General features: G+C 50.7%; 1 protein-coding gene across 1 annotated transcript; it reads left to right on the top strand.

Moving 5' to 3' along the window:
• Positions 1 to 4,313: 4,313 nt before the first annotated feature.
• Stx1b (syntaxin 1B) lies at positions 4,314 to 21,586 on the top strand. The gene is made up of 10 exons (XM_028769420.1): positions 4,314 to 4,388; positions 12,972 to 13,046; positions 13,230 to 13,329; positions 13,407 to 13,481; positions 16,848 to 16,921; positions 17,074 to 17,182; positions 17,366 to 17,439; positions 20,142 to 20,279; positions 20,356 to 20,466; positions 20,720 to 21,586. The coding sequence occupies exons 1-10, from the start codon at positions 4,359 to 4,361 to the stop codon at positions 20,798 to 20,800; spliced, it is 867 nt and encodes a 288-aa protein (XP_028625253.1). The 5' UTR covers positions 4,314 to 4,358; the 3' UTR covers positions 20,801 to 21,586.
• The last annotated feature ends 2,388 nt before the right edge of the window (positions 21,587 to 23,974 follow it).

Raw genomic sequence — 23,974 nt, forward strand, 5'->3', positions numbered from 1 at the left:
AGAGTAAGCTCGCTCCCTTCACCACAGGTCCTAAGGACAGAATTCAGATCTAAGGTGGTAGCAAGTTTCTCCACCTGCCGAGCCACCTCGATGGCCCTGGCACACACCTTTACAGCTATTTGGGAGGCTACAGCAGAGGGACAACAAATTCAAAGTCAGCCTGAGCAAACTGGCAATACTCTCTCAAAATAAAAATTTTAAAGGAGGGGCTGTCGACAAGGCCCAGTAGTTAAGAGCACTTGTTGCTCTTACAGAGGACCTAGCTTCCGTTTCCAGCACGCTCATGGTGGCTACAGCCATCCGTAACACCAATTCCAAGGGTCTGATGCTGTCTGCTGACCTCCATGGGAACCAGTCACATGCATAGTAAACATACATAATGAAACACACATGAAATAACAAGTTTTTAAATGTAGGGGCTAGAGAGACAGTTTAGCAGTTAAGAGAGCACACTGCACTTGCAGAGGATCTGAGTTTGGTTCAGAACATCCATGTCAGGCAGCTCATGACTCTGTAACTTCAACTCTAGAGGATCTAACACCTCTGGCTTCCATAAGTACCTGCATTCATGTGCATGAAGCCATGTGCGCATGTGTGGACAGTATACACACAACCCATGCACATATAGAAAATAATAGTAAATCTGGGCCAGGTATGATGCTACATGCTTTTGGGCAAGTGGATCGAGACCAGCCAAGTCCCAGGCCAGCCAATGCTACATAATGAGTCCCTGTCTCAAACCATCATCATCATTGTCTTTAAAAATGAGGACTGTGACTATAAATGGTAAAATGCCTGTTTATCATACCCAAGGTTCAATCCCCACACCACCAAGCTTTACAAAAGTAAATAAATAAATCTCTGGACAACGACAGGAATTACTATTGTCATCATAGCTTGTTGTTCCTGTGTCCATTCACTCTGTCCTCTCACTTAACACACACAGTGAACTCACTGTGTTCAAGGATCCACAAAGCCCTGGGGAAAACAGCAAGCAGTGAGCTCTGCAGACAAAATACGCCAACCTTGTTGGAATTATTTTCTTTATCTTTGTGCCTAGGAAAAGGTGTGACTCAACATGCCCGTTATTCAGATTTCCGGTGAGCAATACTTTGTGCTTGGCCTGTGTCAATTCCTGAGGAAATGTAGACAGCTGTTAGGCCTGTGCTGTTCTGGTGGAAGACTGGACCTTGGCCTCACAGGACGGAAGGATGACTGTCAGAGAAGGGACACAATGCTATTCCACACACAGTGAACACACAGCGGGAGCTCACAGACGGTCAGAGGCATAAAGGGAGATGATGGGAAAAGGAGGTGATATTGGTGTAACCAAATGACAGAGTAGGCGTTTATTTGTTTTAAAACTTATTTTTATTTTATAACCTATGAGTATTTTTTTCTGCATGTATGTATAGGTACCACATGCATAACTGGTGCCCGAGGAGGCTAGAAGAGGGTATCAAACCCATTGGGACTACAGTCACAGATGGTTGTGAGTGCCATGTGGGTGCTGGGAGTGGAACCTGGGTCCTCAGCAAGAGTAACAAGTGCTTTTAACCATTGATCCGTCTTTCCAGTTCATTAATTTTGTATTTATTTTAAGTGTGTGGGGCCTGTGTGTATGTAAATGTACCACCTGTATATAGTGCCCGTGGAGGCCAAGAAGAGGGCATCAGATCCCCTAGGACAGGAGTTACAGGCAGCTGTGAGAGCCATGGAGGTGCTGCGATCTGAAGCTTGTCGTCTGTAAGGCAGCCAGCGCTCTGCTAGACTGTCTCAGCCCATTTGTTTGTTTTTTGAATCAAAGCTCCATTTATAACCAGGCTGACCTCCAACTTGACATCTTTCTAGATTATAGGCAGCCACCACTGTGTCAGGCCTTAGATTCGATTTTGAGCATAATCCTAGAAGCAGTGGGATGTGGAGGGTGGAGGTTCAACAGGTAACATTAGCATACTCAGACGATTTGGAGATAATCACTAGGATCCAGGGAGGAAGGAGGACTTGAAGGGAAGGCCCTTCAAGAGGGAAGAGCAGCGAGGACTATTCCTGGTGACCCAGGTAAAAGGAAGGCGAGGAAGCGCAGACTGACCTGAAGTAGTTGTAACAGGAGGAAGTTCAGAACGTGACAAACCAGGGCTGAGCTGTAGTTTAGTGGTAGAGCATTTACCTGGCATGTGACAAGTCTAGCTTCAATCTCTGGCATTAGAGAGAGGGAGATGCTGCCAAAGGGAACCCCATCTTGTAACACTGGACATGCTACTTAGCCCTTTGAAGCCCCGGCTTGCTGATCTGTACACTTGAGACAGTAGTAGTGGTTAGGAGGCTGATGAGTTACCGTGGAGGGGGGAGGACATGGTGGATACACAGAACATCACAGCAGCGCTGTGGGTAGGTGAGGGAGTCAGGGACAGATTCTGCTCCATTGAGTGGCTGGGTAGGTAGAGATGCCATTGTTGATGGAGACAGAAAGAAGCACTTCCAGAACAGCAAAAGCTGACGCTATGTCCTTGGGGTCCCCACACCAGAGTCCTGGCCATACTCACTATAGGTAATTTTCTGACAGCATGTTTTGTCTCTGTGTTCTTGGCCTCCAGCTTATAGCAGGACCTTCCTCTGAGGTTACCTGGTTCACAGGTACAGGCTGGTAGGTACTAGAGGCATGAAGATGCAGGAAGGCCAAGATGAGGACCTAGGTTCAGTGGATGACCTGTACCTGAGTTTATCTCCAGCATCCACACAGAAGCTGTGTACAACAGCACACCTCTATAACCTGTAAGCCTGCAAGCCCCAGAGGCACAGAAACGGGAAGGTTCCAACTCAACCAGTATATCGAAAATGGTAAGGTTAGGTTCAGTGCAAGATCCTGTCTCTAAAACAAAAACTAAAAATAAGGTGGGGAACGTCAGAAGCCGCCCAACACTGACTTTTGACCTACATGTGTGCACATGTACAAATGAGCACACCTACATACACATGTGTATATAAAGTCAGAGGGATTAAAAAGGAAGATGAGAACTTACACTAGCTTCCAGGAACCTTGACTGAGGTCACAGAACACAGGAAGGGCTGGAAGGAGGTGGGAGGCAGAAACCAGAGTTAAGGTCATGGGACAGGGGGCAGACAAGGCGAGGAGACAAGAAGAGAGTCTTCACAAGAAGGCACTGGGTGTAGGAACTGTTGAAGGTCACAGATGGTAGGCCCTGCCATGACAAAGATGAATGGTGTCTCAAAGTAGTTACTGGGTATTTGGCAAAAGCAGGGTCGAAGCCCACCCGGCTGGGAGTCCAAACCCTCCTGCCAATGAAAGGAAGAACTAAAGTGCTATTTAAGGATGAGAAGGAGGGAGAGCAGAGAGTGGAGAGCTCCCTAGATCTCCTGCAGCACCAGATTCAAGATTCTACTCCCAGCAGACATCTTCCTTCCTTCTGCATCCCCACCCCAAACCCCGGTGTTGGGGATCGAACCCTGGGCTTTAAAGGCATGCCAGGCAAGTCTACACCATTGAGATTCACTCTAGGCCAGGATAAGTGTCATTTTTAACAGAGTCATCTAAAATCCCAGACCAGAAGTCTTTGCAGGTAGTGACCACGCTGTTCTTGGGGGTAGACAAGCTGAGATCCACCAGTGCTGGGGCACTCTCAGGTAGGGTGACGAAGGATGTGCACAACAAGCCCCATGTCCTTCTCAGCAAGCAACAGCCACATACAGGGTCAGGTTTGTTATTTCTAGTGCCCAAAGAGTCTTCTGCAGAGCCAAAGGGACGGAATAAAAGAAGGTCCTGCGAAGGCTCACAGACACTCTGCTTCTCTCAGGTTATTCCCTTAGTCCACTGCCTTAGACCTTCTCTGCCGGTCCACCCCAACTGCAGTTTGCCCAGCATCTCTATCCCTGCCTCTGCATCTCTCCCTGCTTCTTGGGCTCCCCCTCCCAACTTCTGGGCCTCCCCAGAGCCCCTCCCTTGGGTGCCCCTCCCCGGACTACAACCCCCAGGCGCCCCCAGCCCGGGGCGCTGCGCATGCCCCCTGCTCCCCGCCCCCTCCGCTCCCCCTCCCTCCCTTCCTCCTCACCTCCCTCCGCCCCCCTCCCCCGCGCCTCGGTTCCCGCATCCCTCCATCCAACCCTGTGCCGCAGCCGCATCGCCACCGCAGCCTAGGCAGAGCCCAGTCGGCCCAGGCCCCTGTCTCTGCCTGGCCTCAGCTCCCCGCCCCCCCATCCCCCGCCGCGCACCTTACCCGCACATCCCTCGGAGGTCTAGCCCGGTGTCCCCAGACCCCGGCCTCCAGCACAGAGGCAAGAGGCAGAGAGCAGCAGCGGAGGCGGGAGGACGAAGAAGGGGAGGAGGAGCCCGTCGCAGGATGAAGGATCGGACTCAGGAGCTGCGGAGTGTGAGCTAAGGGTTGGGAGAGGTGGGGAGGCGGGACCCTGTATTTGGGGAGCGCTTGGGGGATGGAGTGGGGGAGGTCCGGGGCCAGGGGGGGGGGCAAATGATGAGACTAGAGGTTGGAAGCCGGAGCCCTAACATCTCCTGGCACCTGATATCTCCAGTGAACCTGCAATTGGAGGACAGTGGCTGGAAGGAGTTGGAGGCCATTAAGACACAAGGGGGCAGGAGAGGTCTCAGGGGCCTGGGCAGCCCAAATACCCGGGAGGACCCTAGAATCTCACCTGGGGATGGGAGAAAGTGAATGTCAAGAAAGGATTGGGGGACACCATCATCCCTAGAGCAGGCTTGTCAAATTAGCCGGTTGGAGGAGGTGGTTATTGGCCAGGCCGGGTCCAGGAGGACCCAGATTTGGGATGCTATGGAGGACACAGGTTGGGATTAGATGCCAGCACCTGGCAGTGAATGAAGTGTGTGGTGGTATTGGTGGTGGTGATGGTGGTGTGTGTGTGTGTGTGTGTGTGTGTGTGTGTGTCCGTGCGCACGCGCACTGGTGTGTTGCTCTGTGGGGAGAGGGCACTGCTCAAAGGGGGAGTGTGAGTGTGTGTGTGTGAGACTGAGTTCCCCTGGGCCAGAGCCTCAGCTCAGATGACCCCAAAGGTGGGAGAGGAGAGAAAGATCCATCCGCCAGGTCACAGAATTGGGTTGTGTGACATAGGCCACACAGTGCTTGGGGGAACTGGAGCATGGGAGCAGCCAGGGGCATGCTGCTGGCAGCCAGGGGCCAGGCTCCAGGAGGCTGGCTAGCAGGGCTGGAGGAGGATAGGCTAGGGGGCTGCAGGGGAGGCTGCTCTTTGGGACTGTGGTGGCCTGATGAAAATGGTTTTGGGCAGGGAGGGTGCTGAGACATTTGAAAAATGACATGAGCCCAAGGAGGTTGAGGTTCCAGTCTGCTGTGTGGCAGTGGCCACTGGCCACTGTGTCCTGATGGATTGGAGTATGCCAGAATTCCAAGGGATTGTTACTCTACCTGACAGATGGGGAAACTGAGGTCCAGGGATGGGAAGGGACTGGCCCAAGGTCATCAAGCAAGTGTGCCTGTGGTACAGGTCAAATGGCTCAGGGGCCTCCAGGCCGCCAAGCTGACCATGGGCTACCCACCTTCCGGCCTTTGAAACACAAGTTTTGGAGTGGAGACAAAGAACTCTGATGTTAGAGAGCCTCCAAAGGCTGGACCTGGAGTTGGGAACCCTGGTTCACAGGCGATGTGGAGAAGGAGGGGAAAGAACACAGTGACTTCTTGGAGAGGAAGTGGGGAGAATAGAGGAGCTGACCCTCAGGGAGGAGATTTGAAGGAGTATTTACTGCGTGAGGAAAACCATAGTAGCAATGGCAACTGGATTGTGTGTGTTTTATAGGAAATCACCTTTGGTTCCCGGCAATCTTACGAGGCTGGAGTTAGCATGATCTCATCTCACAGAAAAGGGAACAGAGTCTCAGAGACATTCAGGAACTTGGCCAAAGTTACAGAGCTAGAAAAAGGCAGGATTCAAACCCAGACCAGCAGCATCACTCTCCTAACTCCCCTCCAGGTGCATTTCGCAAAGCAGGTTGTCATGGCAATCCCATTAGATCCCAACCAACTTCCTGGTAAGGTAGACAGAGTCTGCCTTGTCTGATATTTAGGAAAACTGAAGCCCAGGGGGTTTAAAGATTTCCCCAGGCCACACAGCTAAGTAAGGGAGAAAATAGAATTCGAACTCAGATCCGCAGCAGCTAAGAATATTCCATGACTCCCAAACCTAGAGAAATGTGATAAGGTGGGGGTGGGGGTGGAAGTGTGGTGTAATTAGAGGGAGACAAGAGTGGGGAGGACTCCACTGAGTGAGTCAGGGCTCCCTGCCCAGAGGTGAGGAAACCTGTGGCCAGGGCTGCAGGGGGTGGGGGGGGGAGCCAGGTGGGTAGTGCAGTAGGCAGATGATGTGGAGAGCTGGGGGGAGGGGTGGGGTAAATACTGACGACTTTGCTGTTACTCACAGCTTAGGGAGCGTGGAGGTTTGGGAGGGTGCTGGTGGGGCGGGGTAGATAGGCGCCCCAGATGTCTGGAGTGTCTGCCAGAGTTGAAAGCCACACTTTGGAAGACAGTGAGCTGGAGGACGCGGTGAAGGGGCATCAGGAATACTAGCCGAGGGGCTTGACTGTCTCGCCAAGGAGTTTTCGAATCTGTTGAGGGCTCAGACTTAGAAGCCACATTGTTTGGGCTTATGTCCTAATTTAGTTATTTCACGTGTGACCTTGGGCATGTTACTTAACCTGTCTGGTACTCTGGGGTGGTTTGGTGGTAGTGGGTGGGTTTTTGTTTGGGGGAGTGTGGGTGGGTGGGTTTTTGTTTGGGGGAGTGTGGGTGTGTGTGCATGCACATGTGTGTGTGTGTGCCTGCGCACGAGTGTGTATGTGTGTGTGTGTGTGTATGTGTGTGTTTTACTGGGGATTGACCTGAGGGTATCGAATACACTAGACAAGTACTCTGTCATGGGGCTACATCTAAGCCTCAGTTTCCCTGTGTCCTTTGAGAGTAACAGTACCACCTCATTTCACAGGATTATTTTGAGAATTAAAAATTAATTAATACAAGATGTCTAAGAAAGGGCGTAGTGCACAGCAGTGCTCTGTGGTTGCTATTCCTAGGTGATGCTCCTGTTCCTCTGGAGTGTCACATAAGCCCATTTGGATGTCTCCTAATGAATTTTGATTTTGGAATTATCTGAGGGCCACAGGAGAAAGAGACAGACTGGATAGAGGGGCTGGCGTGGTCCTGCAGTTGGTGGAACTGGACTTGAACAGCTTTCTGTCTCAGGTTGCCTAGTGCATTTGGTTGGGAACGTGGAGGTTCTATGCTGGACATGGAACCTCAGTTGAGCATGTGTCCCAGGTCCAAGGAGGAAGCCAAGCCGGCCACCGTGATGAGACAGTTGAGCAAGAGGAAACAGGAGGACCAGTCCCAGCTGGGGGGGCAGGGGTCTGGCAGAGGGAGAAGGGAGAGAGGGGTTAGGAGAGGCCAGAAAGCCTGCAGTGAGGAAGCCCCCGGCTTGTAAGAGTAGGCAGAGGCCTGGAGTGAACATTCATTCATAACCTCCAGGGCACTGGGCCTTTTTCTGCCTCCAGTTCTTCTGCCCAGAATGCTGCTTCCATTGCCTTAGATTCAGTTTTTCCTAAATTACAGCACAACTGGACTCAACTCAGATGCCCCCTCCTCAGAAAGACCCTCTCTGGCCACCATGAATAAAGTGACACATGCATGCTTCCATCACATCCTGTCTGTCTGCCTCCAGCTACTTCTCAGGATGAGCCGCTTTCTCTTGTCCATTTGGCATTGTTTGTCTCCCCCTCCCCCACAGGACATTCAGCTCCTTCGAGGCAAGCCCTTCCTTCCCAGGCTGTTCACCCTCAGGACCAATCATACATAGCTGTTAGATGCATGAGGGTCTTGGGGAGGCAGGGAGAAGACCTGGAAGTGAACAGGTGGGCTGGGTGGGCTGCTAGAGGAGAAGGAGAAGTGAAGGGCTAGGCTGGACCATGGGAGATGGGGGCGTGGGAGATGGAGGCCCAAGCTCAGAGGCAGATGGACAGGATGCTGAGGGGTGCAAGAGAGTATCTAATGGCTCTAGATGAGATGGTGTAGTGCTCGAGCCCTGAGGCGCCTGGGTGGACAGTGTATGGTAGTGCGTGTCAGGATGTGTATATTTGATATCTTCAGTTCAGTCCTCAACACCACACACATACGTGAACACACACCTGGGAACACACACCTGAGAACACTCAGGAACACACACACACCCTAGAACCCTCTTGTTGCTGATGTGGAAAACTGTGGCTTTAAGGAGACCAGATGGGAGCGGGGGATTGGATCAGATCCCCCCAACCCCACCCCCAACGGGCAAGGAAGCTTCAGGTGACAAAAGCTTTTATTAATCGAGTCCTTCCAGGTGTTCACCAGCTGGGGGACAGTAACAAGTGATGCCCTGCCATCTGTCAACACCTTATTGGCTGACCATTCTTAGACAAGTTACATAATCTCTCTGTGCCTCAGTTTCTTTATCTGTCAAATAAGAATAAGACTATCTACTTCGGTGAATGATTGTGAGATTAAATGCGAAGAACTATGTACTGGATATGGGCTCATACCTGAATCCCAACACTTGAGAGGATGAGCCAGGAGGATTGCTACAAGTTCAAGGCTACTCTGGGCCACACAGTGAGACCCTAAAAAGAAGTAGGGGGAGGAACAGAGAAATAGAGCAAAAGAGAGTGGGCAGTGTAGCTCTCTTTGTGGCCAAGTAAGGATAGAGGGACTGCACCTGTCAGAAGGCTGGGGAAGAAACCTGGAGACTTGACAGCTTCCCACTTCAAGCTTAACCTCTGGCTTCCTTTGCTATGAAGCTTCAGGCAATAGGGCAGTGTGTCTGAGCTGTCTCCTCACCTGTCACACAGAAGGCAGAGGGGCTCACAGTCCACCCTCATCAAAGATTCTCCCCCACCGGGCGGTGGTGGCACACGGCTTTAATCCCAGCACTTGGGAGGCAGAGGCAGGTGGATTTCTGAGTTCGAGGCCAGCCTGGTCTACAGAGTGAGTTCCAGGACAGCCAGAGCTACACAGAGAAACTCTGTCTCGAAAAACCAAAACCAAACAAACAAAAAAACAAAAACAAAAAAGAAGATTCTCCCCCTGGGAGCAGTAGGCATTTCCCTGTGAGTCTCAGTGCTTCCTTGGGCCCTCTGTGGGAGGAGACTGCAGTTTGACAAAGGGGGGTGTGAGGCCTGGAGGGCAGAAACCCACAGGGCAGTCTAGCTGCTGAACTGGTGCTGGCTTTTTAGCCTCTCTCTCCTTAAAGTTCTCCGTTTATAAAAGGAAGCTGTGATGATGTCTATCTCGGGAGGCTGTTGTAAGAATGAAATGGATGGATCTGGTGGTGATGTGGTTTATAATCTCAGGAAATAGAGGCAGGAGGATTCCAAGTTAAAGGCTACCCCGAGCCTTTTAGAATGACCTTCAGAAAACCAGGAGCTGGGACTGTCACTCAGTGACACTGTTACTTAGGCATGCTTGAGGCCCTGGGTTACACACGAGTGCACGCACACACACACGTACACACACGTACACACACACACATGTAAAGACAGGGGAGGGTGGGGGGTGGGTAGAGACATACAGAAAGAGGTCAAGAGTGAATTAAATGGGGCTGGAGATGGCTCAGCAGTTAAGAGCACTGGCTGTTCTTCCAGAGAACCTGGGTTCAATTTCCAGCACCCACGTGGCAGCTCACCACCATCTGCAACTCCAGTTCTAAGAGATCTGGCAACACTCATATATATATACATACACACACACACACATATGCAGGCAAAGCATCAATGCACATAAATAAATTGTCTTTTAAAAAAGAGAGAGATAGAGAGAATTAAATGGATGGTCATGTGCAGAATACACAGACCAGCACCCAGCCCTTCATCAGCCTCTCTGGTATTTGTCAGTGTTGCAATTGTGTTGGTCAGTAGTCATCACAGAGTTTGTTTATGTGTTTGTTTGCTTTAGACAGACACTTATGATATAGTGTGGCTTCGCACTGGCTATGTAGACCAGGCTGGCCTTGAAGTCACAGAGATGCACCTATGTCTGCCTCTATTGTAATTAAAATTGTGTGCCTGCTGGGTATATGCCTGTTTTGGAGACAGGGTCTTATTCTATAGGCCCAGCTGATCTGGATCCTGTGGAGGCTAAGCAGCCCCCATCCTTCACCACTGAGCCATCTCTCCAGACCCTGTTTTTGTTTTTAAGATTTAACAAAAATTATTTATTTATTTATTTATTTATTTATTTATTGCTGTTGTTTTTGAGACAGGGTTTATCTATGCAGCCCTGATGGTCCTGGAATTCTGTAGACAAGGCTGACCTCAAACTCAGAGGTCTGCCTGCCTCTGTCTCCTGACTGCTGGGACTAAAGGTGTACACCACCATACCTGGCTCTAAAAGCGTGTGTGTGTGTGTGTGTGTGTGTGTGTGTGTGTGTGTGTGTACATATGACTACAGGAGCCTGTAGAGACCAGAAGAGGGCATCAGATCCCCTGGAATGGAGTTACAAGCAGGTGGTTGTGAGCTACCCAACATGGATGCTGGGAACTGAACTTGGGTCCTCTCCAAGACCAACACACACTTTTAACAGCTGAGCCATGGCTCCAGCCCCTCTCTATAGAGATTTGGTGACAATCCAAAGACATAAAAAGAATGTAAGATGTGTGCAGAGGCACTGATAGGTGACATTGCTTGCCTGGTTTGTCTGGATGCAGAGGCCTGAGCAGGAGCTGGCCCAGGAGGAAAGGAACCCATGCATGGCAAGTAGTGGCTAAGGAGCCTTCAGGGAAGCAGTCCTGGGGGCCTAGACCATGGTGTCCTGGTCCCATTCTGCCTGGTGCCCTTGGGCAAATCATTGTTCTTTGCCCACTCTGGCTCCATGCCTCTTCATCTATGAAATGGCAACAGTGTTTGTCCAGCCTTTCTCACTGGGCTGTGGTGCTGAGGATCAGAAGGGATTATGACTCTGAGTGTGTTTGTACACACAGAGGAGTTTCAGCTCTCTTTGTAGTTATTAGCCAAACCAAATCATATGTAGGCCCTTCTACCTCTTTTTTCCTCTCTCAAGGGGAAGTAGGTAGCCTTTATACTTTAGGAAGAATCTGAGGAAAGAGGCTTTGAAAACAGGCAAAACTGAAATAAGACTTTAGGAAGGACTTCCTTAAGTTGGCATGGGAAAAAGACAGAGAAGAGGAAGGTTTTCAGGTTCCTAGACTGGCAAAGGTTCCCCTGCCCTGTGTGAGGCTGGTCCAGGGTGGGTGGGAGGAGGGAGGCTGAGAAGGTCAGCAGGAGATTGTGGCCCTGGAGGATGAGAAGCTGGAAAGCACTCTGAGAAACTGGTACATCCTAGAGATGAGCCCTGCTTCTGACATGCCTCCAGGGCCAGTGTCTTCTGGTGTCCATCCAGGGATCAGGTTGAGACTGGAGAAGCTAAAAATCCTAGCAGGGTCTTTGAGACCTTCGAGTATGGTTTGAGCAAGACCTGGGCAGAAGCAGGTGACTTTCTGGCCTGCCACAGGAGGTCTCCTCTGGGTTATGCTGGTCTCAGAGCTGCCCCCACTCTGCAGATCCCAAGTGATCTTAGTGTCTTAGTTGCATCTTGGTTCCATCTGGCTCTGTCTAGGTTCAATCTGAACAGACTGAGATACATCAGAGCCAAGTGCAGTTCCTTCTTAGCCTGTCTGACTTCCATGAGGGCCTGTCTGTGATCTGCTCCAGCCCTGTCAGCTCTCGCTCCAGGTCCCAGTGGCTCCACTCGCAGGAAGACACTGTTTGGCTTCTCTTTCTCCATTTCGTCCATGCTTTCTTGGCTACATTCTGTCTGAACTCTGGCTCAACCTGCCTAAGATTTGGGCTGAACCCTGGGGCTGATTAGGGCTCCAGACTTGTTAGTGTCTGTTGATGGCCGAGCTCAACTTTACCCTGAGAATTCTGAGGAATGGGGATCCCAGGGGAGCCCTCTTGTACCTTCCGCCCAACTCTGGATAAGAACACAGTTGTGGGGCACAAAGATGTTGGGTGAACAGACAGCACCCTCCTCCTCTCCCTCTGTCCACGTGTCAGCAGTGCAGCTCTGCCTGGGTCTGTGTGGCTCCATGTGGGTGTTGGGGGGCCTATTTCTGTGTGCCTGTGTGTCAGCTCTTCTGTCTGTGTCACTGGTCTGCCTGGAGATGGCAGTGTGGGTGGGTGAATCCCTTTGTGTCTCTGAGCCCTGAGGGTGGAGGACTGAGCAGCTGCAGGTTGCAACTGGGAAATCCGAGTCAGAGAGAGTTAGTGGGCGTGTGGTTGGAAGAGACTGGGAGGGAGTGGGTGGCTAGCGTGGGAAGAGGCTCTCCAAGAGACAGTGCAGTGGGAGGAGGGAATGTGGGATGAAGTGGGTCAGGGTACCATGGACATGGCTGTGCCTGCTCAACTTGGCTTCAGCCACCAGCAGCTTGGCAGTGATGGGACCTTTAGGAGGGAAATGGATGGGCAGGTTGTGGCATGGAGAGGGAAGACCTGGGCAGGCTCTGCTAGGAGATGGTAGGGAGGGTTACAGTCCTGGAAAACCATTCTGGAATCCTCCTTGGAACCCAGAGGCAGTCATCACAAGGCTGACATTTAGCTGGTTGTTGAAGTATTGAAATTTGTCCACACCCAGCAGTCCACAGCAGTGCCTCTTTTCCAGGGAGACTGAACACATGAGGCTGTTCAGATCTCAGAGGATGCCTTTAGCTGACTCCTTCAAGGCACACTGGCATCTAGGACATTGGTCTACAAGATAGCCAGTGCTGGCTCTGAGTGTCGGTGTCCTTGCCATCCCTCTTGACTAGGGCTCTTCCCAAGATCCCTTTTCTGAGTCTAGAACTGATGCCACCCATAGGTATGTGTGGTAGGCAGAGGACCAGAAAGGTAGAGAGTCAACCTTAGGGAATGGGACAGGGACTGCTCATGGATCTGGCCTTGCTTTGCTTCCAGGCGAAAGACAGTGATGATGAAGAGGAGGTGGTCCATGTGGATCGAGACCACTTCATGGATGAGTTCTTTGAGCAGGTAGAGCTCCCTGTATAGCCCTGGACCGGAGCCTTGCCCCTTCCCTTAGCTTCCTTCGCCTTGTGGATCCCCCCGTCCCTGCACACTCCTTGGCCTTCTGGGTTTGGTTGATTTCACTGAACACTGGCTCGGTCTCCTCTGGCCCTCCAACCTGGATGAGGTGTCACTGATTTCCTGCCCCAGGTGGAAGAGATCCGAGGCTGCATTGAGAAACTGTCAGAAGACGTGGAGCAAGTGAAGAAGCAGCACAGCGCCATCCTCGCCGCCCCCAACCCTGATGAGAGTGAGTGCTGCTGCAGGGGGGACCCAGGGCCCGGGGCCCCACCCGGAGTCTCACTGCTCTCCTTGCCCTCCCCCCAGAGACTAAACAGGAGCTGGAGGACCTCACGGCAGACATCAAAAAGACGGCAAACAAGGTTCGGTCCAAGTTGAAAGGTGAGGAATGCAATCCTGCCACTGTGAACAAAGATTTCTGCCCTACATTAGATTAGACAAGACAGGACTCTGGGAGTCAGATTCCTAAACGCTGAGAAATATACAAACCCACTTTTGCCCACGTCCTTCGGAAATACTTGACAGGGAAATGAGCCAAGTCGGGTTTCCGCCTGGATTGTACCTTAAGAGCCATCAATCAGAAAAATACAGATTTCCAGTCATTCGAGGTGGGGGAGGTCCTATAAGGCCTTGTGTCTTCATCTCCATACACAAGGTTAGTGGCCTTGGGGACAAGCCCCCTTTCCCCCCCCCCCAAAAAAAAAAGCCTGTTCAGAGCCTAGCAACGGGCCTCAGTACTACAGACACTTTGGTAAATGGCTTACACTGCTGAATTACCTCAGAGGCTGCCACAGGAAGACTGAGAGCTCCGGATGAGTGTGGGCTACATAGTGAGACTCTATTTCAAAGAATCCAGGAAGGAAAGGGGGAAAACTGAGAGGATTGTACTTTTCCAAGAGGTTTTAATTTTGATCAGTCCTCATTTGTCCTGAACAGGCTCCGAGCACGACACTGAGCACCCAGTAGGTGGGCTCAGCAAATGCTTCTGAATTAGTATCCTCGGCTCAGGACAGATTGGACTGTGTGGCTGACATCAGGGGCTGGCATGCTTTCAGGAGGGCCTTGCCAAATGCTCCTGTATTCACTCCAATTTAAGATCTTGGGTGCTGCTAATAACCACCTTCCCTCAAAGCACTGTGGGCTGGGAACCTCCTTGTCTGCTGCTGCCAGGGGGGCAGCAGCCTTAAGGAGCAGCCGCTTCTGTGCTCTGGTAGTTCAGCAGTGTAAGGCATTTACCAAAGCGTCTGCAGCACTGAGCCTCGTTGCTAGGCTCTGGACAGGCTTTTTTTGGGGGGAGGGGCTTGTCCCTAATGCCACTAACCTTGCATAAGGAGATGAAGACACAAACTTCAGGTCCTTTTGGACTTACGAGGAGGTCATTCGGGAGCGAGAGCCTCTGATACTAACCGATAAAAACAAGCCCTTTGTACTCAGAGAGCATGCTCTGGGGTCATGCTCACAGTCTACATGGACGAGTCCAGCCTCTAGTGCCACTCACTGTAGACTCCCTGTCCTCAGTTCGCTCATCAGTATAGTAGGGAAAACCGAAGAAATTATAGTTTCTTTTTTGTTCTAGTCTCGACTGCAAAGTCTCTTTCTCTAGATGATGTCTTACCAAGAATCTCAAATATAGGGGTTGGAGAGGTAGCTCAGTAGTTAAGAGCACTGGTTTCCAGACGACCCGGGTTCAATTCTCAGCACCCACATGGAGGTTCACAAGTGTCTGAAGTTCTAGTTTCAGGGGATCCGACACCTTCATAATAGACATACACGCAGGCAAAACACAATGCACATAAAATTTTTAAAAAAAATCTCAAGTATAAGACAGAAAAGTTGACAGACTGGTGGTACACACCATTAGTTAGTCTCAGGATTAGGGAGGCAGAGGCAGGCAAATCTTTGTGAGGTCCAGCCCAGCCAGAATTATAAGGTGGTAATCTCAAAACAAGCACCATAAAAGCCAAGCTTTGGCCAGGCACAGTGGTTGCTTCTGTACCTTCAGCACTGGGAAGGGTGAGATTTGTGGGCAGGTCACAAGTGCAGGACTCCTTGGTTTCTTCAGACCCATTGGCCCTGATGTGGAACACTTTCTAAAAGACCACAAGGAAAACTTTGTGGTCAGGGGTTCATGAATAGGTCCAGACAGAAGACAGAAAAAGAGAAGGTGGTTTGAGGAGCTGATCAGGAAAAAAACAAAACAAAACAATCCAAAACAAACAAAAGACCCTTCATGTCTTCCATCTTCCTCCAGTTGGTGGCATCAGGGTGACCTTGAATTCTCATGAATTTGAACTCCAGTTTCTGGTGTGAAATATCAGCCGACATCACAGAGTTCCCACAACAGTTGTAAAAGACCCCTCTGTCCAGAATTGGTCTTTGTCCCAGGCCTGATAAGAAGGCCCAGGGCAGGGCTGACAGGTTCCTGGATCCCTGGTCATGTGTGCCTGTGCCTTCCTGACGGATACAGCTAGTGATAGCACTCAGTCACTGTGCCTCCTTCTGCTCGCAGGATAGCCTTGAGGTGCCATCTGGTTCTCTCCCCCCACCCCCCACTGCCAGTGAGACAGAGAGAGGTGACACTCTCGGGACTGGCCCAGGGGGCTTCGAGAGTCATAGCAGCCCAGGTATTTGTCCCCTGCTCCATTTTCTGATTTGACTTGAAGAAGCTGTTACTGCAAGCTCTTCTCAGAAAATCTGAATGATGGCCCCAGGAAGACATGGTTCAGAAGAAGTTCAAAACATCCTTTAGAAGTGAGAGCTCAGCTGGGAGGTGTGGCACATGCCTTTAATCTTAGCACTGGTGGAGATTGCAGGGAGTGGGCAGAGGCCTGAGTCCCAGGACAGCCAGGGCTACACAGAGAAACAAAACAAAAAATAAGATAAAAAAGAAATGGTGGCTCATAGGACAGGCAGGGGAGGAGAGCTAAGTTTCCTCTGTTAAAACACCCCTCAGTAAGCTGAATGGCCACTGTGATGGTTTGTATATGCTCAGCCCAGGGAGTGGCACTATTAGAAGATGTGGCCCTTTGGAGTAAGCATGGCACTGTGGGTGTGGCCTTTAAGACCCTTATCCTAGCAGCCTTCAGATAAGGCAGAACTCTCAGCTCCTCCTGCACCACGCCTGCCTGGACGCTGCCATGCTCCTGCCTTGATGATAATGGACTGAACCTCTGAACCTGTAAGCAAGCCCCAATTAAATGTTGTCCTTTTAAGAGTCGCCTTAGTCATGGTGTCTGTTCACAGCAGTAGAACCCTAGACAGCCAAGAATGTTAGGTAGCAGAGGGTCTTGCCTGGGGAAACAGCTACTCAGAAAGCTGAGGCAGTAAAGTCTTTGAGTCCACAAGTTCCAGACAATGTAGCAACACCCTGTCTTTAAAAGAAAAAAAAAAAAATGCTGGGTTTTGCTTCTTGTACCGAGCTGAGAGGAACTGGACATTACCCAGGAGCGGTCCTCTCTAGTGGATTGGCTTTACTCCCTTGTGGGCTTGGGTTCTTTCCAAGGCAAAAATCCTTCCAACAGAACAAACCTTCTGTCTGTTGACCTTTTGACTCTCCCTACCTGTCTTAGGGAACCCCCTCAAACCCCAGCTTGTATTCTTGGCAGCCTGCAAATAAGCTTCACCAAAGCTTTTATTGGGCATGGTGCCTCTTCTCAGTCCTGGAGCCTACCTCTTCCCAAGACCCAGACCCAGGTCCCACACCCCATCCTCGGGGGCCTCCAGCCTGTTACTGCTTTCTCTCTGCAGCGATCGAGCAAAGCATTGAGCAGGAAGAGGGGCTGAATCGTTCTTCCGCGGACCTGCGCATCCGCAAGACCCAGGTAGGCTCACGGAGCAGGGGACCAGCGGGAAGGTGAAGGAGGGGGACTAGTGGGTGGAACTAGGGTTTTGAATATATGTCGGAGAGTGGTGCTGCAGCCTTCAGGGTCTCCTGTCCCTGATACCCTGCTGTGACTTCCCCTGATTTCCCTAGCACTCCACACTTTCACGGAAGTTCGTGGAGGTAATGACCGAATATAATGCAACTCAGTCCAAGTACCGGGACCGCTGCAAGGACCGAATCCAGAGGCAGCTGGAGATCAGTGAGTGTGCACCTCCCTTTCCCAAACTCCCAGGACTTGTCAGGTCCCCCTCTAAGTGGTTCCTCTCTGGAGCCAACTCCAGGCCTCAGCCTAGTGGGAGGGTGGGCCCTAGGGTCCTGCTCCCTTCTTCCCACTCACTACCTGAGGCCCACTTCCTGAGCAGGAGGTCCTTTCTCCACACAGCTGGCAGGACTACTACCAACGAAGAACTGGAAGACATGTTGGAAAGCGGGAAGCTGGCCATCTTCACGGACGATGTGAGCCCCCGGGTGGGGTCAGGCTCTGTCGGGTAAACCTTTGCCTCTCCTCCTGTCCACCCTGGAATCTCAGACAGCTTGGACTGAACTGGAAGATTCCACGGGGGCAGGGTGTGAAGGCACCTCCTTTAAAAATGGTCAGTAGTGGCATGCCAGGTGTTATACATTTGCAGGGTTTTGTTTTTTGTTTTTTGGTTTTTTTTTTTTGAGACAGGATCATGCTGTGTGCCCCAGGCTTGTTTCAAACTCCCAATCCTCTTGCCTTAGCTGGAATTACAGGCTTGCACCACTATGACCACCTTTATTTAATCTTCCCCACAATCTCAGAGAAAACCCATTTCACAGAAGAGGAAAATTAGGTCAGAAGGTGAAAGAATTTGCTAAGAACTTGACTCCACAGTCTAATATCTAAGTTAGAGTTTGTCAGTATGCTAATTGGCAACAATCCACAGCCCACTCCCCTGAAACTCATTTTTGAAGATTTTTTTTTTTTTTTTAGTTTGAGTGAAGTTTTTTTCTACACTGCCCTGTCCTGTCATACATGATAAGTAGACAGGATTTACCCAAACCCCCATTCGCACGGTCTCCTTTCTCCTTGTGGACTTTTGCCTTGGCCTGCCTAGTCCTGTCTCCATTTTTGCCTCAGTGGCCGGATGACTTTGGGAAATGGGTGTGAACCAGGTATAAAGCAATCTTTGTGATTGCTTAACAGTTTGCAATAATTGGCTAGTTTATCTTGTTGAGTTAAGCCAGGCAGATAGGTTGTGGGCCAGTTAGATCCTTCTCCTCCTAATACAGCTCTCCTCAGGCCTTCTGTCTGTTTGTGTGAAACTGGAGAGAAGCTTGGTGGGTCACTCCAAGAGATCTTACTTTAGTGGGCAAGAGTTGACTACTGCCCAGGCATGGTGGTACATGCCTTTAATCCTACCACTTGGGAAGCAGAGACAGGAGGATCTCTGTGAGTTCAAGGCCAGCCTACTCCACACAGCAAGTTTCAGTATAGCCATGACTATATGGAGAGACCATGTCTCAGAAAAAAAAAAAAAAAAAAAAAGAGTTGACCTCTGCCCTCTGGCACTCCACTGTGGGAGTGGAAACCATCTTTGTGAAACTCACTCAGTTTCACAACAATGCCAATGACTGGGAGCCTGGTGAGGACTGAGGAATCTGCAGCCGAGCCCTGGGTGTTGCCTGGGGGTTTTTGATACTGGAGTCAAGGCAGACGCCAATAGATGTCATTGAGATGCACCTAGGAGACAGCAGGATATGGAAGGAGATGGTCTAGCTGTTAAGGCACCCAAGTTCAGTTCAGTTCCCAGCACCCATGTCAGGGGCTCACAACTGCCTGTAACTCCAGCTCCAGGGGCATCCAGTTCCTCCACCCGATGTGGGCACTTGAGTTCACATTTGAGAACGCATTTTTAAATAAAAAAGACGAGTGAGCATTTAGGTATGAGAAAATTGGAAAAGAGCAGTGACAACATGGGAAGGGAGAGGGGACCCTTGCAGGGCAGCTGGCAGATGAGCTTAGCTCCTACAGTATGGGCAGAAAGGGAGCCAACCCCAGCTACCAGTGTGGAGGTGTGTGACTGGTGGTGACGGGGGTACTGGTAGGTGTTAGAGGAAATCGATGGCCCTACTGCGGTCTAAGCACAGTGGTGACCAGCAGCCCAGGTCAGGAGCAGAGGGGCATTGTAGCTGTGAGCTGGAATTTCTGCTCCTGACTTCTTGAGGCCGGTAGTGCATTTTTTTTTTTCTTATTTATCCCCTGCCTCAGCTCATGAAGTTTCCTGTCAGCTCATGGGCATCCTTCTCATCTGAGCCTTCCTGTTTCTCGATTCTTTCCTGCTGTCTGTCCCACTTCACCCTGTCAGCTTTTGACCGGCTCTCTTTCCTGGGCTCACTATGTGCCCTGGGGTGAGGTTGTGAGCTCTATACAAGCCGTTTTCTTGTAATTTGCAAACTTCTCTTTGATGCCTAACGTGTTCCAGGAATCCATCCAAGCATTCCGTTTTGCAGTAATCTTTTGAGGCAGATGGCTTACTGTGATCCATATTTTCTAGGTGGTGTTAGCAAAGTCCAGAAGAGGGTAAATAATTTGCCCAAGGATGTAGCCAGCGTTAGTGCTTTGTGGGTTCTTCTTTCTCCCACCCTTTCAACCCCCTAACAGCAGATAGGAGAGAAAGTAGGATAGCGGAGAAGTGGGTAGCATCATTGTTAGGCTACTTCCTGCTGATTAGTAGCTTCAAGTTCCTTGGGGAAAGTTTGATCTTCGCCTCAGCACTGTCAGGATTTCTTTCTTCTTTGCATATGACTACTCAACAAACTAGAACCAATATCAGTTGACCAACATCCAACCCACCACCACCACTAACCCCATCTTTTGGTGATATATATATATATTTTTTTTCTCATCCCACATCATACAATTGCAGAAACTACCTGCCACTTGCAAAATCACACCCCTGCCAGAGCACGAGGCAAATCACAGTCAGCTGCTGTGGATATGCTGAAGCAGCCTCATATCCCACACCTGGGATTGAAATGAACACATATTCTTATAGTATTTCTGTGTTTTTTTTAAATAAACCAAAATTCCAAAATTGTCACTCCACAAGGATTTGAACCCTGCCCTTCTGTTGAGCTGAAGCTGTTCCACAGACAAAGGGCGATCACTTCCTTTCTTCCCCCCATCACCTTAGATCAAAATGGACTCGCAGATGACGAAGCAAGCCCTGAATGAGATTGAGACAAGGCACAACGAGATCATTAAACTGGAAACCAGCATCCGAGAGCTGCACGACATGTTTGTGGACATGGCCATGCTCGTAGAGAGCCAGGTACAGGCCCTGCCACATGGGTCCGGGGTAGGCTAGCCCAGCTCTCTGTCCCCCGTCTCACTGCCTCTGTGTGCAGGGTGAGATGATCGACCGAATTGAGTACAACGTGGAACATTCCGTGGACTACGTGGAACGAGCCGTGTCCGACACCAAGAAAGCTGTGAAATATCAGAGCAAGGCCAGGAGGGTAAGCCAGCGGAGGTTGCCTGATGCAGGGGGAGGCCGGCTAGGCCATCAGTGGGTGGGGTGTGGCGGTTACGAAAAGGGTGAGAGGCCTTATCTACATCTACGGCTCTGACCGCTTCCTGTTTCTGTTTTCTCTCCCCTCTTTTTCCTCATGTCCGACATCCCAACTCTCCCTTCATTTGTCTGTCTACCTCTCTCCCTATCCCTCTCTTTCCCTCTTCCTCTCCCTATCTCTCTTATCTTTCTACCTGCAGAAGAAAATCATGATCATCATTTGCTGTGTGGTGCTGGGGGTGGTCTTGGCGTCATCCATTGGGGGGACACTGGGCTTGTAGGCCCCGCCCTTCTCTTCCCCAGGACCCTCCCCATACATCGGGAGCAATACCCCCCCCTTCACTTTTCCCCTGCTCCAAGCTCACTCCCAAAACAGACCCAGGCAGTCCCAGCCGCTCTCACCTCACGCAGACCCTGGAGTCCCTGGCTCTCTCTCACCTTGCCACGGCTCCCCTGCCCCCTTGCCGCACATAGATAGCAGCAGGCGTGATCACACATGCACACCAACATGCATGCCGAGGGCACATGCTCAAGAAGTGTGGACACCCCAGCGTGTGTGTACTTGTGTAGATGTATGTAGATGCCCTGAACCTCTTCTTGCTGCCACCTTCATCCTGTGTGGTCTGAACTTCCCTCTCTATCCGGTTGCTGTGCTAACTGTAGCAGCCCACCATGGCCCAACCTGTTCTGTGTGAATAGACATGGATAGTGTGTGTGTGTGTGTGTGTGTGTGTGTGTGTGTGTATGTGTGTGTGCATAGATCTGTGCCCATATACTGTATGTACATGGAGTTTTGTGAGTACCTGTGAAAACCCAATGTAAATGCAATTCCTCCACTGACCTTCCCTCCTATCTGCTACATTTGGAGTGGGAGGTATGTGTGAGGATAATTCACATCTTCAGAGGATCCAGGGAGGCCCAGTGACCATGCCACATATCTTATGTGATGTAGAATAAACTCCTGACTTGGTTACTGCCAGGGGTCACATCATGTCCTGGGGTCTCTCTCTCTCTCTCTCTCTCTCTCTCTCTCTCTCTCTCTCTCTGTCTCTCTCTGTCTCTGTCTCTCTCTGTCTCTCTCTGTCTCTCTCTGTCTCTCTCAGCTTTTCTCCCTCCCTCTCTCTTTCTCCCTCTCCCTCCCCCCCACCTCTGTGTGTGTGTGTATGTGCGTGTGTGTTGGGTATTGGAGTTCAGGGGAAGCAAGTGGAAGCCTGTGTGTAAATGATAAACAGCCTGGCTTATTTTGGATGAATGTGTATTTTCCTTAACAAATGATGTAAAGGGCTTCTGCACAAGATGTGTGTGTGTGTGTGTGTGTGTGTAAAAGTATTGATAGTTTTCTCCTCAGACAGAGCCCTCCATGCTGTGAATCAGACACTGGTTTTGGGTGGGTACAGATACCTGTTTCTAAGCTATCTCAAATATGACTGTATGTGTGCATGTGCGCATCCTTAGGGACTTTACATAATGTGTTTCTGCTTCTGTATGTCACACACACACACACTCACACATATACACACACACCCATGCACGCACACACACACCCCTCTTTAAGGCTCTGCTACCATTCAGGTTTGTCTCTTCAGGCTCAGTTGCTTCCTCTCCATCTCCTCAAAACAGAAGCCACACACACTGCTGCATCACAAGTGTGTGAGTGGAGCTTCCGCCTCATCAGACCATCTGATGGGGAAACATAGACACAGATTCTCACTTCTCTCTGTTTCTGCCTGACAGCAGAACGGAGCCTTGGACAACCAGCACACACTAGTGTGCTCATGAATGCTGAGGCTGAGAAAATCCTGAAAGGTGGCCACACATAGGTGCTGGGGCCTCACACATAAACAGCATAGTGCCTGCCCAGGGCCATCCCCATTTGTACATGAGTATCTCCTGGAGGGGTATGGTAGGAGTAATGAAGTTAGAGGTCAGGGGCTGCCCATGGCAGGTGGAAAGGCATGGTATTTCCCCTCCCTGCCTCTCAGTGTCACCTTAGAATCCATTGTTTCTCCTCACTGCCCCAGCTGATGTTTTGAACTTTCTCAAAAAACTTGCGTTTGGGCAACTGGATTTCACATATCCCTGAGTGACCATTTAGGGCCATCCTTGAACCTGTCCCTTGGGCATGTCTCCTGCTGAAACCTCAGCCATGGCCACAACCACAGTTGAGTAACTGGGATGGTGAGACGGGGGCTCTGAGTGACTGGGATGGTGAGACAGGGGGTTCTGAAGCAGTAAGCAATGGAGGGATTCCTGCGTCGTGTGGACAGCTGTGCAGTTTGTGGGTTCTTTGGGAACAGACAAGAGGTCAATGGGATAGCAGTCCTATGAACATTGAGGTGATATATAGAGGTGCGTATGTCCTGCCTGCCCTGGAGTAAGGTAGTCACATGAAGTGTATGTGTACACAAGTGTGTTCAGAACTCAGGGAGAAGGGAGTGACCCCGCAAATAGGACCTTCTAGATAACAAGACACTTCTGAGCCAGCTCTGACAGCTGATCTCTTCCCCGCCTGGCTGTTTGAGCCCTGCCCACCTAGTGTGTGTGTGTGTGTGTGTGTGTGTGTGTGTGTGTGTGTGTGTGTTCATGTCCACATGTATGTAACCCCTAGATTAGCTGTGCTGATGAGGGAGCCTGCCTATCCATTCCAGAATACTCTTCTGCAGGGCCAAGAGCCTCCTGCCCTCACCTTTGGCTTCTTTGGAGATGTCAGAGGCCTCAGGATCTAGTTCCCTTCTTTCAGCCCAGAATGCTCATTAACTCAGATGTTTCTCACAGCCTCCCCAACACCCCAGGCATGGTGTTCACAAGGCCAGGACTGTGGCTGGCATGCTGCTCCTGCCTCTTTGAATGGCACTGGGCCCACGGCTGCCTAGCACTGGGCCTCAAGTGGATGAGCAGTCCCTGAGAGTCTGCTGTAACTCAGCTTTCTACAAGACCCACACATCACATGATGGACATGCTTGTTGGCTGCTGTCTACATGTGTATCCTGGATGGTTGTCTGGGGGCTGGTTCTGTTGCATGTTCTCAGATGTGTGCTGCGTGCCCTCCATACTCCCCAAACCATCAAGCCCAATTCTGCCCCCTTGGTGGTCCCAGGCCCAAGCCAGGACTCAATGCTTCCATTCTCCCTTTTCTTGCCTCTTACAAAGCACACTGAGTGTCCATCTCATGTGCCCGTGAGTCATCATGCTCCCGTCATACCTTGAGCGTGTACACATGTGTGTTCTATGCACTCGCCCTGCCCTGCCTACCCAACAGAGGACAAGATGGTCGGCCCCTAGCTCTCTTTTCCCCTACCTAGCCTCTCCCTATGCCCTGCTGTGCAGCTGTGTGCGTTGGTGTGTTTCTGTGTCGCTGGCGTGTCACGTGATGTAGCCATGTTTGCTGACATGAGCCCCTGCCCCCTTCTCTTTTTCTCCATTGGTTTCTAGAACTCTCTTCCTCCCCTCCCCTG

This window comes from Grammomys surdaster, unplaced genomic scaffold (genome assembly GCF_004785775.1).
Source record: "Grammomys surdaster isolate TR1022 unplaced genomic scaffold, NIH_TR_1.0 192, whole genome shotgun sequence".
NCBI classification, from domain to species: Eukaryota; Metazoa; Chordata; class Mammalia; order Rodentia; family Muridae; genus Grammomys; species Grammomys surdaster.